The following is a 14773-nucleotide window of genomic DNA, read 5'->3' on the forward strand; positions in this document are numbered from 1 at the left end:
TGAAAAGTGTACATCTTAGAATTTATAAAATGTGGTACATGTTTGTACATTAGCATGACTTTTATCTTGAGAAATATCCTTAGAAGTGGAATTTCTGGGTCCGAGCATTTTTAATCCTTTAGATACATATCGTCAAATGCCCTTCAATGTCTCCTCTACACACAATATAGGAATATGATTTTTTTCTCCTGACACCCTTGCCAACTCTGGGTATTATGATTCTTATTCAAATTCGTTAATCTGACAGGTCAAAAATGGCATCTCATTTTAGTTTTCATTTGAATTACATGATTATTATAAGATCAAACAATTTTAATATATTTATTGGCCCTTTATTTTCCATACATTATGACTTGCCAAGGTGTTATAACTATTACGCTGATCTTGTGACTCTGTTGTGAGGACACTCAAGGAGGAAGGGTTGTCTCTTAGGATCACTTGTACCACATGCCATCTGGATCCTTCTAGGATGACAAACATCACCCATCTCAAAGCATCATGATGACAACTGACTCCCTCTGTGTGTATCCCTGCACCCCTGCAACCTACCTCAACAATCTGGGGGTTGAGGGAAACCTGGGTCATGTGTGACAGAAGAGGCATTGTTATTCTAGATGTGCCACTGCCAGCTCCCCTGCCAATGTCACCTTGTGTTTTTCTGTCTAAAATTTTAATGTCCAATATGTTCACTGAGAAGTTGTACATAATAGTTAAAATTGGAAAACAACCTAAAGCCTAACAATAGGAAATTGTTTATATAAATTATGGCAAACTGATAAAATAATATGTAGACATTAAAATTGTATTGAAGTATAATATTTATGACATAAAAATGTCCTGAATAAAATCTAACCTAAAAATTCACGTTTACAAAATAGTATGGGTCAGCATACATATGCACGTACGGTTACATATTCATTAATATATTAACAGAATTATTTCTGGGATTGCAGGTTATCTCAATATCATTCTTTGTTCTTTAGCATTTTTCAAATTTTTGCAATAAACATATATGCACAAATAATATTTTTTAATTTAAAAATCTAAAGCAACATTCAACATCACTCAATGCTGAATCACTAAAAACATGACTAGTGTCAGAAACAAAAAGGATGTCTGCTGTCATGTGAATTAATACTATCTCAACCTTCTAAGCACTTTATTTATACTTGTACTTCCTCATTCAATCCTTACAATGGCTCTATGAGTTCAGTACTCTTATACACCCAATTTACAGGTGAGAAAATGGAGGCACAGAGTGGTTTGAGAACTTGGGCTCAAGACCACACACCTAGTTGGTGGGGAAGCCAGGATTCGGACCTTACTAGTTGCTTGTAGAGTTCATGTGCTTTAAACACAACACTATTTTGTTATCACTATTACATTTTAAAACATTACTCTGCAAGTTCTGGACAGTTTTATAAGAATGAAATAAAAATAATTACTGGAAAGGACAATTTTGTTAATTGAGAGACACAATTGAAATCTAGAAATCTGAAGACAGTAAGCTAAATGGCCAGATGGACCAGCCAAAAAAAATCACATAGCACACTTTGGAGTAGCTTTAATAAAAGTTATATGTCAATTATATCTCAAAAAAAAAAAAAAACAAGAAAAAAGTGTTCAGACTCTACATGAAGAAAACATCAGAATTCCACTTGAAGGTATATTAGACTTGAATAAATGGCTTACTTGCAATTTAAGTTAAATTCCATATAAAAATTGCTGTTAGTACTTTATAGTTATTACTATTCTCTTCTAAGATCTCATATGAATACTTGAATTTTACAATCATAATGTGACTTAGTTTTCTTAGTTTTTATCATCCTGAGGCATTTTGGCTAATATTTTGAAAGAATTCATTTGATACCCCAAATGTAATATATTTATAAAGATCATTAAGCACAGTATCAAGTTATCCAGTCATCCTAAAATACTTGATGAATAAATGAATGAAAGATCATTTTTCCAGTTTGCCCCACTCTTCTGGAATGATTTTCTTAGTCTGCAGATCAGTTTTGCCAACTACCCACACTAAATAATTTCATTACCAATTGCAAAGCCATTTTCATACTCATAATTATATTCGAGGCAGTATTTTTTGGTCAGGTCCTCCAGTCTGCAGTCAATGTCATCAGCATCACTACAAAATGATGGGACCTGCAAATAAAAAATGAAGAGGACAAAATATACTTCACATCTGGGTGTGCCTTGGATAAGCCCTTTGCTCCTCTGGCCTTCACATCTCCATCAGCAGGAGGGAGGGGAGGGCCCTAGAGCTCTGTCTGTTCTTAAAAAGGTTCCTGACCCTCCTCCATGCCCTCCCCTACCTCCTCTAAGTGCCTGTGGACCACCAGGATTAGCCTCATGCCTTTTCTTGCGGTTTGTATCACTTACCGCAAGAAACCCAGGACTCTTGGGATTATCTCTTGTCTCTTAACTTTCACCCCATTTGGCTTTTTTTAAATTGAAGTGCAGTTGATCTACAACATTTTATTAATGGCTCTTTAGATCCCTTTTCTCTGACCCTATCTCCCACCCTTCTCCAAGTCCTCAAAACCCTCCTTGATGCCCTCTGAAATGCACAGTCAGTAATCAGCCAATCTCCTATTATTATTATTATTATTATTATTTTTAACCTCCTCTCTTTATATTCTCTTCATTTTTGCTCTCAATGAAACCTGACTTCCTAGTTTTCTTAGGTGGTGGGCATGGAGGAAGTGTCCTCCTCACTCTTTATTGATGTTTCCAGATCACGCTCCCATGAACCTCCTTGAAGCCTCAGAGTTTTGAAGTTCCTGCAGTCAACTATACCACACACTGACCCTCCTTGTGGCCATCACCTACAGCCCTCCCCCACTCTGAGTTACCCTCTCATTCCGAGAACGCTTGGTAACCGTCCCTGTCACAGCCCTCGGTGATTTCTGCATCCACCCAGCTGATCCTTCTATCACCTTAGAGTCTCACTTCCTCTTCCGTCTTCCAGCTCTACTTTGTCACTTGACATACATGAGACATACACTTGAGGGTATGTCTCACGATCATACCCTCAGACCTCGTCGTTACCAGTAACTGCACCTTCTCCTACTCCCAAGAATCCAACAATTCTTTGACTTCATCAGAATCTATAATCCACTGATGCTACCCACCTCCTCACTGTCTCTCAGCTCCTGATGTCTCCACTTCCTTGTTTGCCCATCTTGGATCCCATGGTCTACCGCCATGAATTACTCCCGTGCGTGCACCCTCCTCAATTTGTTTGCCTGGAGAACCTTTAACCCTGGTTAAATTCATTGCTCTGCTTTCTCCACATTAGCGCCCACATCCTCAACTATAGCTTAGGAGAAAACACAATGCTGCTTACTGCCAATCCTACTACATTTCCCTAGTATATTCATTTATGCTCTCCTAGAAAATTATTTTATACCATGTTCTGTTTTCTCAAACCTCCAGCAACTCCTCCCCATCCACACTCCAGGCTGATCATTCCGCATCTTTTTTCACAGATCAAATAGTCACAAAAGACCCTTCCTTCACACACTTACATCACCATGTGGACTCACCCCTGTATCTATGCTTCTGTACACTCCGCCTCCTTGATGCCTCTCTTTCTCTCACACTCTGTATCAAATCTACTACTACTACTACATCTACTTTCAGAATCTATCCAAAATCTAAGCCACTCAACTCTGTTACGGATACAAATATATATATATATATATATATATATATGTCATCATTTCCTGCCTTCAAGACATTCAACACAGTTAAATACATTGTTTTGCTTTCCTGGAATCACTGAAAGAGTCCTAAACAAAAACGCATGAAAAAGAAAATCCTTTAAATGTTCAATGATCTCCTCATCATAAAAGAAATATAGTCTACAATGGCATTTTTGTCATACTTTAAATAACAAAGCAGACATTCTCAAACCACATGGACCCTAAGCTTTCCTTGCTGACTTGGAGTGTTTTAAAAAATTCAAAGTGCTTTAACACAGATTTACATATAATTCACTCCAGAAGTCCAAAAACCTATGAATAATTCTAAATATGAGGAGCAAGTTTGGGTCACAAAGAAGAAGGGAATCATCAGGACAAAGAATTTTTGTTGCAGGTGACCCAGAGAGGTTACAAAAAACTCAACAGCAAGTATCCTTTCAAATATGGCAAGCAACAAAGGAATGCTACTGACATACCATTTTCCCCAGGGTGGTCTCAAATGCTTCAGAAAACTTCTTCAACAGATCCGTGTCATCACAACGAGTTGCTTTGTACAGCATCTCAAAGGACTTGAACCCATGATTTGCAAAACGTTTTACTGGAAAATGTTGGAAAAAACAGCTCCAGTTGGTTAGTGTTTTCAAAACAACGATTTAATTTTCTGTGCAATTAACTGTAACTTGGTATTTTAATCCTGACATGATTTGTGGGACTGTTATAAAAACAAAAGATGACAGTTAAGGAACGTTTCCAGGCATTAACTGATCATAATAAACCATGAGCCGAGCAGCTCTGTACCCAGTTACCCGGTGATAAGTTTGCTTTGATATATTATTCTTTACCTTCCAATCATATAAAAAAAGGAGCATTTAAGAGAAAAAGAGATATAAAAATTCTCCTCATTATATTCCTGGGAATCTTTGAAAAATCCTAGCTGCATCAAAGATATTATAATTTATATTTATGTAAACTTATAACTTATATGTTTATTATATTTTCAACCAATAGACATTGAAAATTTTCTGAATATTATGTGAAATTCTATTTCTTGAAAGTGTAATTTCACAAAGATAAATTTTTCCTTGGATCAGAAGCTTAGAATTTAGACTCAGCAAGATGTCTTGGAATATTCAGAGACGATGTCTCCTAATAGCGTCACCATTAAAATCCTACTGTCTAAATCTTTGATAGAGGTGAGTGATATCACTTTTATTTGCTTCCCAAATTTGGGGAAAAAAATAGCTCAAGTAAGTGGGCTTTACTCTTCTTCTAAGACATTGGCATTTAAACTTCATCTACAGTACTAGATCAAAGATTCACTCCAGAAAATATTATTTACACTAGACAAGGATATTGGGTTATTTTTATAATAATATATAAGATTACAGAATAGCTCTAAATCTAAATCACTTCTAAAGAGAATGCGACTGATCTCTCACTACATCACGTATATTGGCTCTTACTTTAAACATAAGCTCTTCTAAAGACTCTAAGACTATACTTTATAAGTTGAAGTTTACAAGTCAAGAATGACATGCTGACAAGTCTCTTCGGATAATTCTGGTAAATAAAAATGAGAGCGCCAAGATGGTTTTGCCATAAACTGAGTCTTATCCTATAGCAATCCGATGAATAGCAAGACTCTGGGGGGCTAATATCTTAAGTCAAGGGACAAGCATTTCTCTTATCTGCAAACGCTTCAAATTCACGGCACCATTTTCCACTCACCAAACCTAATCCCTATATTGAAGCAATTTTTCCCTTTAATGTTTAGAAATTTATACACATAGGCAGACAAATACATATTCACACATATGAAAGGAGTCCAGAAAATAATTAGAACTTACTAGCACAGTCTGGCCATTCAGTGGAATATGGTGGTTTCCAGATACCATCTTCATAAGCACAATAATACTTGTCAGTAGACCCTTCTGTGAAATCATAGCCCTCTAAGCAACTTAATGTGCAGTTAACTCCAGCACTATCTTGAGTACATATAAAATCCCCATTTACAGGTGTAAATGGAACTTCACAGGGGGAACCTGTGTAAAAAAAATTGTATTACTCATATACAGTGGTATAAGAAATACAAATTAAAATCCAGGAGTCTAAGCTGAATTTTGAAAAGGATTCCTCCTGTCCGCCACTACTCCTAGAAAAACTCTCACAGTAAATCCTTAGTGTGGGATTGTTGCAAAGTCTGCTTTTTGATTCCTAGGTGGGTATAGTTAAAAAACTGTACCTATGTGTAATTATGGGTAATTAATTACCTATGTGTAACTGTGCATATTTTATGAAAAGATAAAGTACTTCTGATTTGCGAGTTATTTTTTGGCATTCCTTTAAGAAAAATGAAAACCAGATAACATTACATAGGAAATACATTTTCTGAATCTGTCTCCTCAAGCATTCAAAATAGTATCATGACAACAATACTTTACAACTTTGGAAAAAAATGTTAGTAAGTCATTAATTAAAGACTACCTCGGAAGACAATATTTCTATTTACCATGAAGTGAAGGAATAATCATCAGAAATCTCGATAAAATCTGTCAGTATTCTAACTTTAAACATCTACTGCTCATAGCCTATTTTCTTTCACAAAATAGAGTGCAACAGCGATTACATATATCAAGTTCAACTAGATTTTTGGAGGCTTATGCAGAGTATACCTTTTATGATAATGTGGATGTCACATGTTCTGTTATTGCCTGAGGGATCAGTGGCTGTGTACCGCACTACCGTCTCCCCGTGAGGGAAAAGGTCTCCTGGTGTATGACTTCTGGTGATGGCCAACACAGCCCCTAGAAAGGAAAGAAGGGGAAAGAAGGAATCCAATTTGGGGGTTATTGTGTGCAGTCACTTTATTTGATTTGAATTTTCATTTTCTATTTATACAAACCAGCTGGGCATTCTATTTGTACTGATTTGGCCGCTAGTAGAAAATAAAAGATATAATCTTATGCTATAACACAGAAATTGTTGACTCAAAACCTATTAAATTAAGGTATTCTTACTAAATAAATTATTTTCCTTGAATAGGTCAGTCTCTGTGAATACTGGAAATTTAATTAAGAAATCTATTTCACTTGCATTCTTATTGTTTTGGGGGTTTTGGTCAAAGCTTTAAAGTGAACTTCAGCTATATTAGCTCATTTTTTTCTGTTTTCCCATGAATTTTTATAACTTTTTTGACAAATGTTTAAGAACTGAGTATGAAAACAGAGAACTGCATTAGATTTACCAATAGGATGCATAGTTTATGTCTTTAGGACACTGGAAGCTTAGAGACTCAATGAATTTATTAGAACACTTTCAAATAAAACATCTTGTACACGTTTAATAATGTCCACTGAATACTGAATGAAAGGAAAAGCCATGGATAGGTAAGATTAATAATGTTAAATTATATATAATTATCCTAGCATTAAAACGTATTACCTTATATAATTATTCCTTCTATTTAGATGTAATTTGCTTTTCATTTCTCTTTTATCTTTTTAAAAGCTTTTTAAAATAAAGCATAATTCGGCGGTAACATACTGACAACACAACCTCTGCGTTCTCACCTGAGTTGTCCGAGAACTGAGGCTCATCCCAGGTGGCAGCATGCTCCTTCTCGGAGACCTGGACTGGAGGTGGGGATCTGCACCAGTCTATGCTAGGTGGTTCTACATCTAAAGAACATGAAATCAGAGAATGAAGTCACAATTGATGTTCAAAACCGATGAGGAAGGTTGCGAGAGAGAACTGAAGTCTACTTGTGCTGACAGAGAACCTTGACCTTGTTAGACACAAGGCTGGCCCTGGGGTCCCTTTGATGATGAGGTATGTTTCATCCATGACCTCAACATCAAAAGAAAAAGCTGATTCTTGCTATACGTCCCTCTGCCTGTTGAAGAAGAAATACCAGATTGCTACAATCACCATGAGTACCGCAGTATGAAAGGCAAATTCAGGATACGGAGAGCATTTAATTTGTGAGTTTTGCCACTGGTAGTTGAGCTGATCCACCTAGAAGTGTAGAAAACCTTCCCAGATAATCGGAAGGCGTGAAATGACCAAAGCAGTCATTTCACTGGGATCACTCCCACGATCCTCCTCTTAATGGAAAGGCTGATAGATGCTAAATGGAAGGACCAATGGGCAGAGATCCGAGTCATGCTGTAGAATACGAAGATGTAAGTGAGGATGCTGTATTGTTGGAAGGCCAGGAGGTTATGTCCACAGATGGGACACCAGAGTCTAAGATTCCTAAGGTTGATAAATTCCAGGTAAAGACAAAGAACAGGGTGTGGACATGGGAATGGGGGGCTACAGTGGAGAGGGGGTGAAAGCCATGGTAGAAATGAAAGAACTGTGAGTCTGTTGCTGGGCACTGTAATCTACACTGAAGGAGGGGTTTGAGGTGGCGGCGCGGATGAGCCAGGTTTCAAAGCTCTGACGGAATGTGGTGGAATTTTTAGATGTCAGTAAAGGACAATAAAGAAGGTGTAAAGGAGGAAATTTTAACATAACTATTAATGTTTACACTTTTGAAATGTCCTTCTGTCTGTAATAACATGCCTTTGAGGGAGACTGGACGAATACTACTTTTCTAATTATATAGGTAAGGAAACTTAAACCAGGCAAATTTAAGAGACTTGCCTTAGGTCATTAAGCTGGTAAATTATAGTCATAGGCCTCAAGACTAGGATGATATACTATCAGTGACATATGGAAACATATAATTCTGAAATTAAACGAGCTCTACCTCTGGAGAATATACAGATTTTTGTTTTAAGCTAAGTCTTATGAATAAATGTTCAGTTTTTCTCTTTTCCTCATGTTTGTCATTTCCTTAGTACAGGATCTTTGGGTTACTACTTTCCTAGGCTGTAAACTCTGTCAACCAGCAATGGAGCCTCTTTTGCTCACAGTTAGGTCTCCACGGCCTAGCACGGCACCTGGCCCATAACAGATGCTCAGAAAAAGTTGCTGAATAAAGAAAAGAATGAAGGAATGCTCGCAGGAGGTCAGTGCACTTTGAGAATGCTGAATCAAGCCAATTCATAGTTAAATTTACAAATCCAACAGTATTTATTATTTTCCCAAAAGAAATTGCAAATGAAATAGTTCCAAGATTTTCTAAATTTATCTGATTTTAGCCAAACAGTTTAAAGTTGAAGTTCAGGGACAGGAGAGCAGTAAGACAAGACGAGGCCAATGACTGTCAAAGAATTGGAGGTACCAGCAGATGCATTGTCTCCAAGAGGGAGAGAAAGTCCTTTCAAAGCAAGTGAGGCAGCACTCTGCGGAATGTTAAGCAAAAGCGTTCCTATTTCCTCTCATTTATCATGAAGACACCAACACCCCCGTCATCTGAGGAAAACAAGAAAATGTAGGCTTTGGAATATTTTCTGTGTCTCTCTCTCCCCCTCCCTTTCTCCCCCACTCTCTCTTTCCCCCTCCTTCTCCTGTCCCCTCCTCCCTCCCATTTCCTCTCTCTCTTTCATAATTTGAAAATTCAGCTAGTGTCTAGCTAGGCACTCGAGCACACTTTTTACATTTCATCATGCTGACTCTTCATTGTAAAAAATGAAACTTGGCAAACTCTCGAATCACATTTTCATGGTTAAAATCACAGCGCCATAAAAACAAACCCAACATATTTTTCATGTGACTGATAAAAGTTCATGCTTAAAACAACCTTGAAAAAGCAATTAAAAACAACTAAGCACTATGACATGAACTAGACTGACTTTTATATGAGTCTTTTTATCTACTTTCACCAAAACCTATCATTTCTAGGGTAAGAAGCCAGTTTGATACACATTAGTTATTTCAAGAGGTTATGTAAAAGTCTTAAAATAAAATGAATTTAATGTACTGAATTTTAAAATAAACATTAAAAATATATCTGAGACCAAAATACAAAAATGTTAGTATATTTACACAGAGCTTAATGTGTCAGGCACTACCTTGAGCAGTTTGTATATCTTAACTAATCAAAAAATCTCACAATAACCCTATAAGGTAATATATTTATTAATTCTATTTCTGGATGAAGAAACTGAGGCACAGAGAGGTGACTGGTTACACTGCCTTAAGTGGGAGAGCTGGCTATGGAGTCAAGTGGTTTGGGTTCAGAGTCTGTGCTCTTGAGTGCTACAGACCACTTCAAATACTCTCCACGTCTTAAGTCTTGCTGGTGGGTATCTGGTATCTACTGAATTGATTGAAAGCACAAACACCAACTGGGAGATGATGGAGTAAACCAAACCAAAAAAATAAAGTAAAATAAAAAAGAAGGAGTGATGTATAGCAGTGGGATGTGAGGATGGAGAGACTGGGACAGATTTCAGAGATATTAAGGAGGTGAAACCAGTAGAACCTGATGAGGTATTGGATGTTGGTGATGGAGGGAGAGGAATCAAGAATGACTTCCAGATTTCTGCAATGGTAGCTAGGTCTTCACTCCATTTTCTAAGCTAAGAAATATTTTAGGTTTGGGTGAGTTTGAAGTGCCTGTGGGGCATCCACATGGGAAAGTCGGTAGGCAGTATTATATATTGCTCTGAATTTCAGAAGAGAAATCTGAGCTGGAGATAGAAATCTGGGAGCTGTCAGTTAACAAAATTACCAGGAAAACTAGAGAGAAAGAAAGAGAAGAGGGCCAAGGCCGGAATCCTGGGGATGATCCACACTTGAGAGTTGGTCTGAGGAAGAGAAGCCTAAAAAAGCAATCAAGGAGGAAAAATGAGAATAATGGGGGAAAAATCCCAGAAAGACTGGTATCAGAGAAGCTACGGAAGGAGGCAGTTTTGATAAAGAGAGCATTGTTAATAATGTAAAATCTATGGAAACATGTCAAATAAGGACTGAAAAGTGTGCAGTAGGATTAGCTCTAGAGATCACCATAACCTTGATGAAAGTAGTTTCTATGAGTGAAGGAGACAGAAGCCAGACTTGAGTGACTTTGAGAATAAATGGCAGTTAAGCCAAAAGAGATGGCAACCATTGGGAACTTTTCAAAAGGCTCACATATAGGACGGGGTCAAAGAGATAGAGTGATAATTAAAGGGTACGTAGGTTTCAAAGAGGAAGTGGCTTCAGTAGGCTTCAATGACAGAAGGAAGAATCAGTGAGAAAGGAGTTGTTGAAGATAAAGGAGAAGCAAAGTCTTTGGGGGTACTGGATTATTTTCACAAACCTACCCAAGTAATTTGAAGACTTACCAATAACCTTGATATGGAAAGTGCAGCTGGCTTGGTTGCTGGATAGGTCAGTTGCTGTGTACGTGACAGCAACATCTCCAATTGGGAAAAGATAAGGTGGGGTAAAAGCTGGATGAACGTGGATTGACACCTATTGGAGAGAAATATTTGGAAAGTTAAAGTTAATATTAATAGTACTTTTATTATTTTTTGTTTTATATATTATTAGCAAAGTGAAGTCAAAAAGACACAATATTTTATGTATAGCAAAAAGGAAAAAAAAAATCAGACATAGCCTTTGGTATACTTCTTTCTAGACTATTTATCTATATAGTTTATAGAGTTGGGATACATATGAAATGTTGTTCCTTTTTTATTAAACATAATATCTTAAAACATTTTTTATGCTCTTACATAGTTTTTAGAACTTATGACTCTTAAATACCTTTATAACCTATATAATAAATACATGGCAATTTTTTAAAAGAAAAATCTATTCAAGGACATTTAAATTGGTCCCAAATTTTAATGTTGTAAGCAGCACTACGATGAAGAGTTTTGTACAGATAATTTTAAAATATTTTTATTACGTACTTATAATAAATTTCCAGAAACAGAATTGTTAACCTCAAAGTCATTAGCATTTTATTGACAGATAATACAAAATTTACTTCCCAGATCATGGTAAACATTTGCATTCCCATTGTTAGTATTTGATAGTATCATTGTCAAAGTTCCCATTCAAAGTTCTCTGATCTATATTAAATATCATTACCTTTAGGTAAATCAAAAATATGGCATGAGGTCATTGTTTTAATTTGCAGTTTCTTAATGTCTTATGATAAGATTAAATTCTCATATGATTGCATGATATAGATATATTCTTCCCTTTTTGAACCATATGTTTGCCTTTTCAGTCCATTTGAAAATTATAATGTGATAAAGATAAATTTATATTAATATGTGATATAATAAACATTCTAACATTTGACATATTTGAAGCATTTTTCTCTAGTTTGCTAGAGAACTATTAAAAATACAAATTGAGGGACTTCCCTGGTGGCACAGTAGTTAAGAATCCACCTGCCAATGCAGGGGACGTGGGTTCGATCTCTGGTGTGGAAAGATCCCACATGCTGTGGAGCAACTAAGCCCGTGTGCCACAACTACTGAGCCTGCGCTCTAGAGTCCACAAGCCACAACTACTGAGCCCAGGCGCCACAACTACTGAAGCCTGTGCACCTAGAGCCCATGCTCCACAACAAGAGAAGCCACCATAAGGAGAAGCCCGCCCACAACGGAGAGTAGCCCCCACTCTCCACAACTAGAGAAAGCCTGCGCACAGCAACGAAGACCCAACGCAGCCAAAAATAAATAATTAAAAAAATAAATTTATTTTAAAAAATTGAGAAATACTTTGGAGGTCAAATCCATTGGTTTTTTCCATTGTATTTTTAAAAAATACTTCAACACACAGATGCTACATTTAGTCTAAATTCTCATGGATCCTGAAGTATGTCCCTGCACTCTTCTTAGTATTTGATGACAATGACCAGGATGATGATGATAATGATGGTAATGCATGTTTTCATGGGCCTCTTAATAGAATGTGGAAACTACACACGAGGGAGCACTCAATGCACACATCAGCTACAGTACAGTAAGTACTATAATTTACATTTACACTTTTAAAATCAGATTTAAAAGTTACCTTGTCTTTGGTTACCTAAAGATAAATACCATATGATCTCGCTAATAAGTGGCAGGAAAAAAAAAAGGATCACAGATACAGAGAACAGTTTGGTGGTTGCCAGAAGAGGGGTATGGGGGTGCTCAAAATGGGTGAAGGTGGACAAAATGTACAAACTTCCACTTATAAAATAAATAAGTCCTGGAGATGTAATATACAGAGTGATGACTATATTTAATAATACACTTTAAAAAAGTTATCTTGATTTTTTAAAGTATATTGTGTTTATTCAACACAATTATCAGAACATATTGTGTGTGTTTGTTTGTGTGTCCTTGAATGGCACATGTCCTTGAATGACACAACTTACATACATATTTACATGCAGGTGTAAAAACTATATACTATTTAAGGGCATCTTCATGTATGTGAACAGTAAAAGTATAGATTTAAGAGGGTGTTAAATTCCTAATTCCTTTCCTAGCATCTGATGGATAATTATCTCAAGCTACTGTATATACAATACTAAAATACTGTGTTCTGAATAACGCTGGTTTTAAAAAAGCTGAGTAAGAAACACTGACGTTATCTTCTTCAGATTGGCCAATAGGCAATCATTTCAGGATCATATTTTAAAACATATGGTTAAAAATAGGAACTAAGATTGATTCCCCATCTTTCTTTTTCTTAAAAGATCTTCAGAGCCTAGGAAGGGGCAAAGAATTCTCAGCCAACGGATCCGCAGAATGAAGGGTTTCCGTTTTTAGATTTTCATCTGAAATTTCTAATGAAAAATTCAAGGCTGATCATTCTTCTATCGGATGGGGCATTAACATTTAGGAGTACAGCTAGAGAGAGCACTATCATTAGAGTATTAGTAAGTTTTCAACAGCACACATATTTGCAGTGCATTTAGAATCCATCTGACAAAGGATGCAAATATTTGCTCAAACCTTACCTTTTCCCCAGAGTTGTCTTTAGCTGTTGGGATTTGCCAAGTGATATTAGCAGAGTCTTGCTGTTCCTGAGTCTCAGCCTCTATGTCCGCAGGACAGGTGATTTGAGGAGCTTCCACGTCTGATTCAGAAAATAAACAAATCAGTTAACATATCAATGTGTAATTCTAAGTCGTCTAAGAGAGAGGTAAAAAGATATTAATACTCTGTGACTCGCTTTTTACATCCCAATTCCTGACTGATATGGAATTTACAACTGCCTTCAGGATAATGTATCTCAGGATGACTTTCGAAGCCCTTCCTGAACTGGTACCTGCTCCCCTCTTTGCCTCCTCTCTGACAAATCCCCTACCAGAACTCAGTCTCCACATCGAATACCCTCAGTCCCACGAGAGCACCATGGTTCTTCTTATACCTGGGTCTTTGTCCATGTTCTTTTATTTGCCTGAATCAATGCTCTCTTCCCCCTGTACCCAGGTAACCCCTACTTGTCCTTTAATTCTCAGCTTAGACACAAGCTCCTCAGGAAGCTTCTCTGACCCCACTGGTCCATTTTAGGTGCTCACTGCAGAAGTTCCCATGGCCCTCTGTCCTTCCCAACCATAACTCGTTTTGCCATTTTGAAATTATATTTTCTCCCCCCAAAGAATTTAAGTTCTTTGAATGCCAGGATATCTCTTGTCCCATTGTATTATATAGTTCCTGGCATATAACAGGAGTTTGATAAATATTTTTGGAATGAAATAAAGAGACAGAAAAAATGAATGTTGACTGTGGCAGGAAGGAAGTGCACTGCAAAACAATGCTGTCAAGTGGAATTAATTAGTGTGCTAAAATGTACTGGCAAAACAAACAACAAATTAAAGCCAGTGATATTTTTTGCAGTGTGAAACTCTGCAGTACAGATACTGAATTAGATGTGGTAACATTCCACATAGCCACATCAGTCACCGTAGAGCTAAGTTCTTATTACATGGTATAATAAATCCTCTTACGTTACGTTAAATTAGGTCTTCCGTAACTTGCAGCTGAATATATCCGAATTGATCTAACAAGATCACTTTCTTGTTTCTTTAAAATTTTATTCAATTTATATTTTCCTTTTCTCAGAGGGGCTAATACTTAGACGATTTTTCCCCACAAAGATGCATTAGCATATTAACTCTTAAAATCTAAAGCAGTATTTTATTTTTCCTTTACACTTGAATA

The 14773-nt window shown here is 36.7% G+C and overlaps 1 protein-coding gene across 1 annotated transcript in view; it reads right to left on the minus strand.

The window, feature by feature from the left end:
• The window catches only part of SVEP1 (sushi, von Willebrand factor type A, EGF and pentraxin domain containing 1), a 196040-nt gene that overhangs the window by 98826 nt on the left and 82441 nt on the right, over window positions 1-14773 (minus strand). The window contains exons 8-14 of the mRNA XM_082403710.1: window positions 13567-13685; window positions 10940-11069; window positions 7292-7399; window positions 6395-6526; window positions 5570-5764; window positions 4199-4320; window positions 2052-2160 (exon numbers count right to left, since the gene is read on the minus strand). Of these exons, the coding sequence (XP_082259836.1) occupies window positions 2052-2160; window positions 4199-4320; window positions 5570-5764; window positions 6395-6526; window positions 7292-7399; window positions 10940-11069; window positions 13567-13685 (915 nt within the window). The remainder of the gene's footprint in view (window positions 1-2051; window positions 2161-4198; window positions 4321-5569; window positions 5765-6394; window positions 6527-7291; window positions 7400-10939; window positions 11070-13566; window positions 13686-14773) is intronic.

The sequence above is a fragment of the Balaenoptera borealis genome (assembly GCF_965194805.1).
Source record: "Balaenoptera borealis genome assembly, chromosome: 8".
Classification (NCBI taxonomy): domain Eukaryota; kingdom Metazoa; phylum Chordata; class Mammalia; order Artiodactyla; family Balaenopteridae; genus Balaenoptera; species Balaenoptera borealis.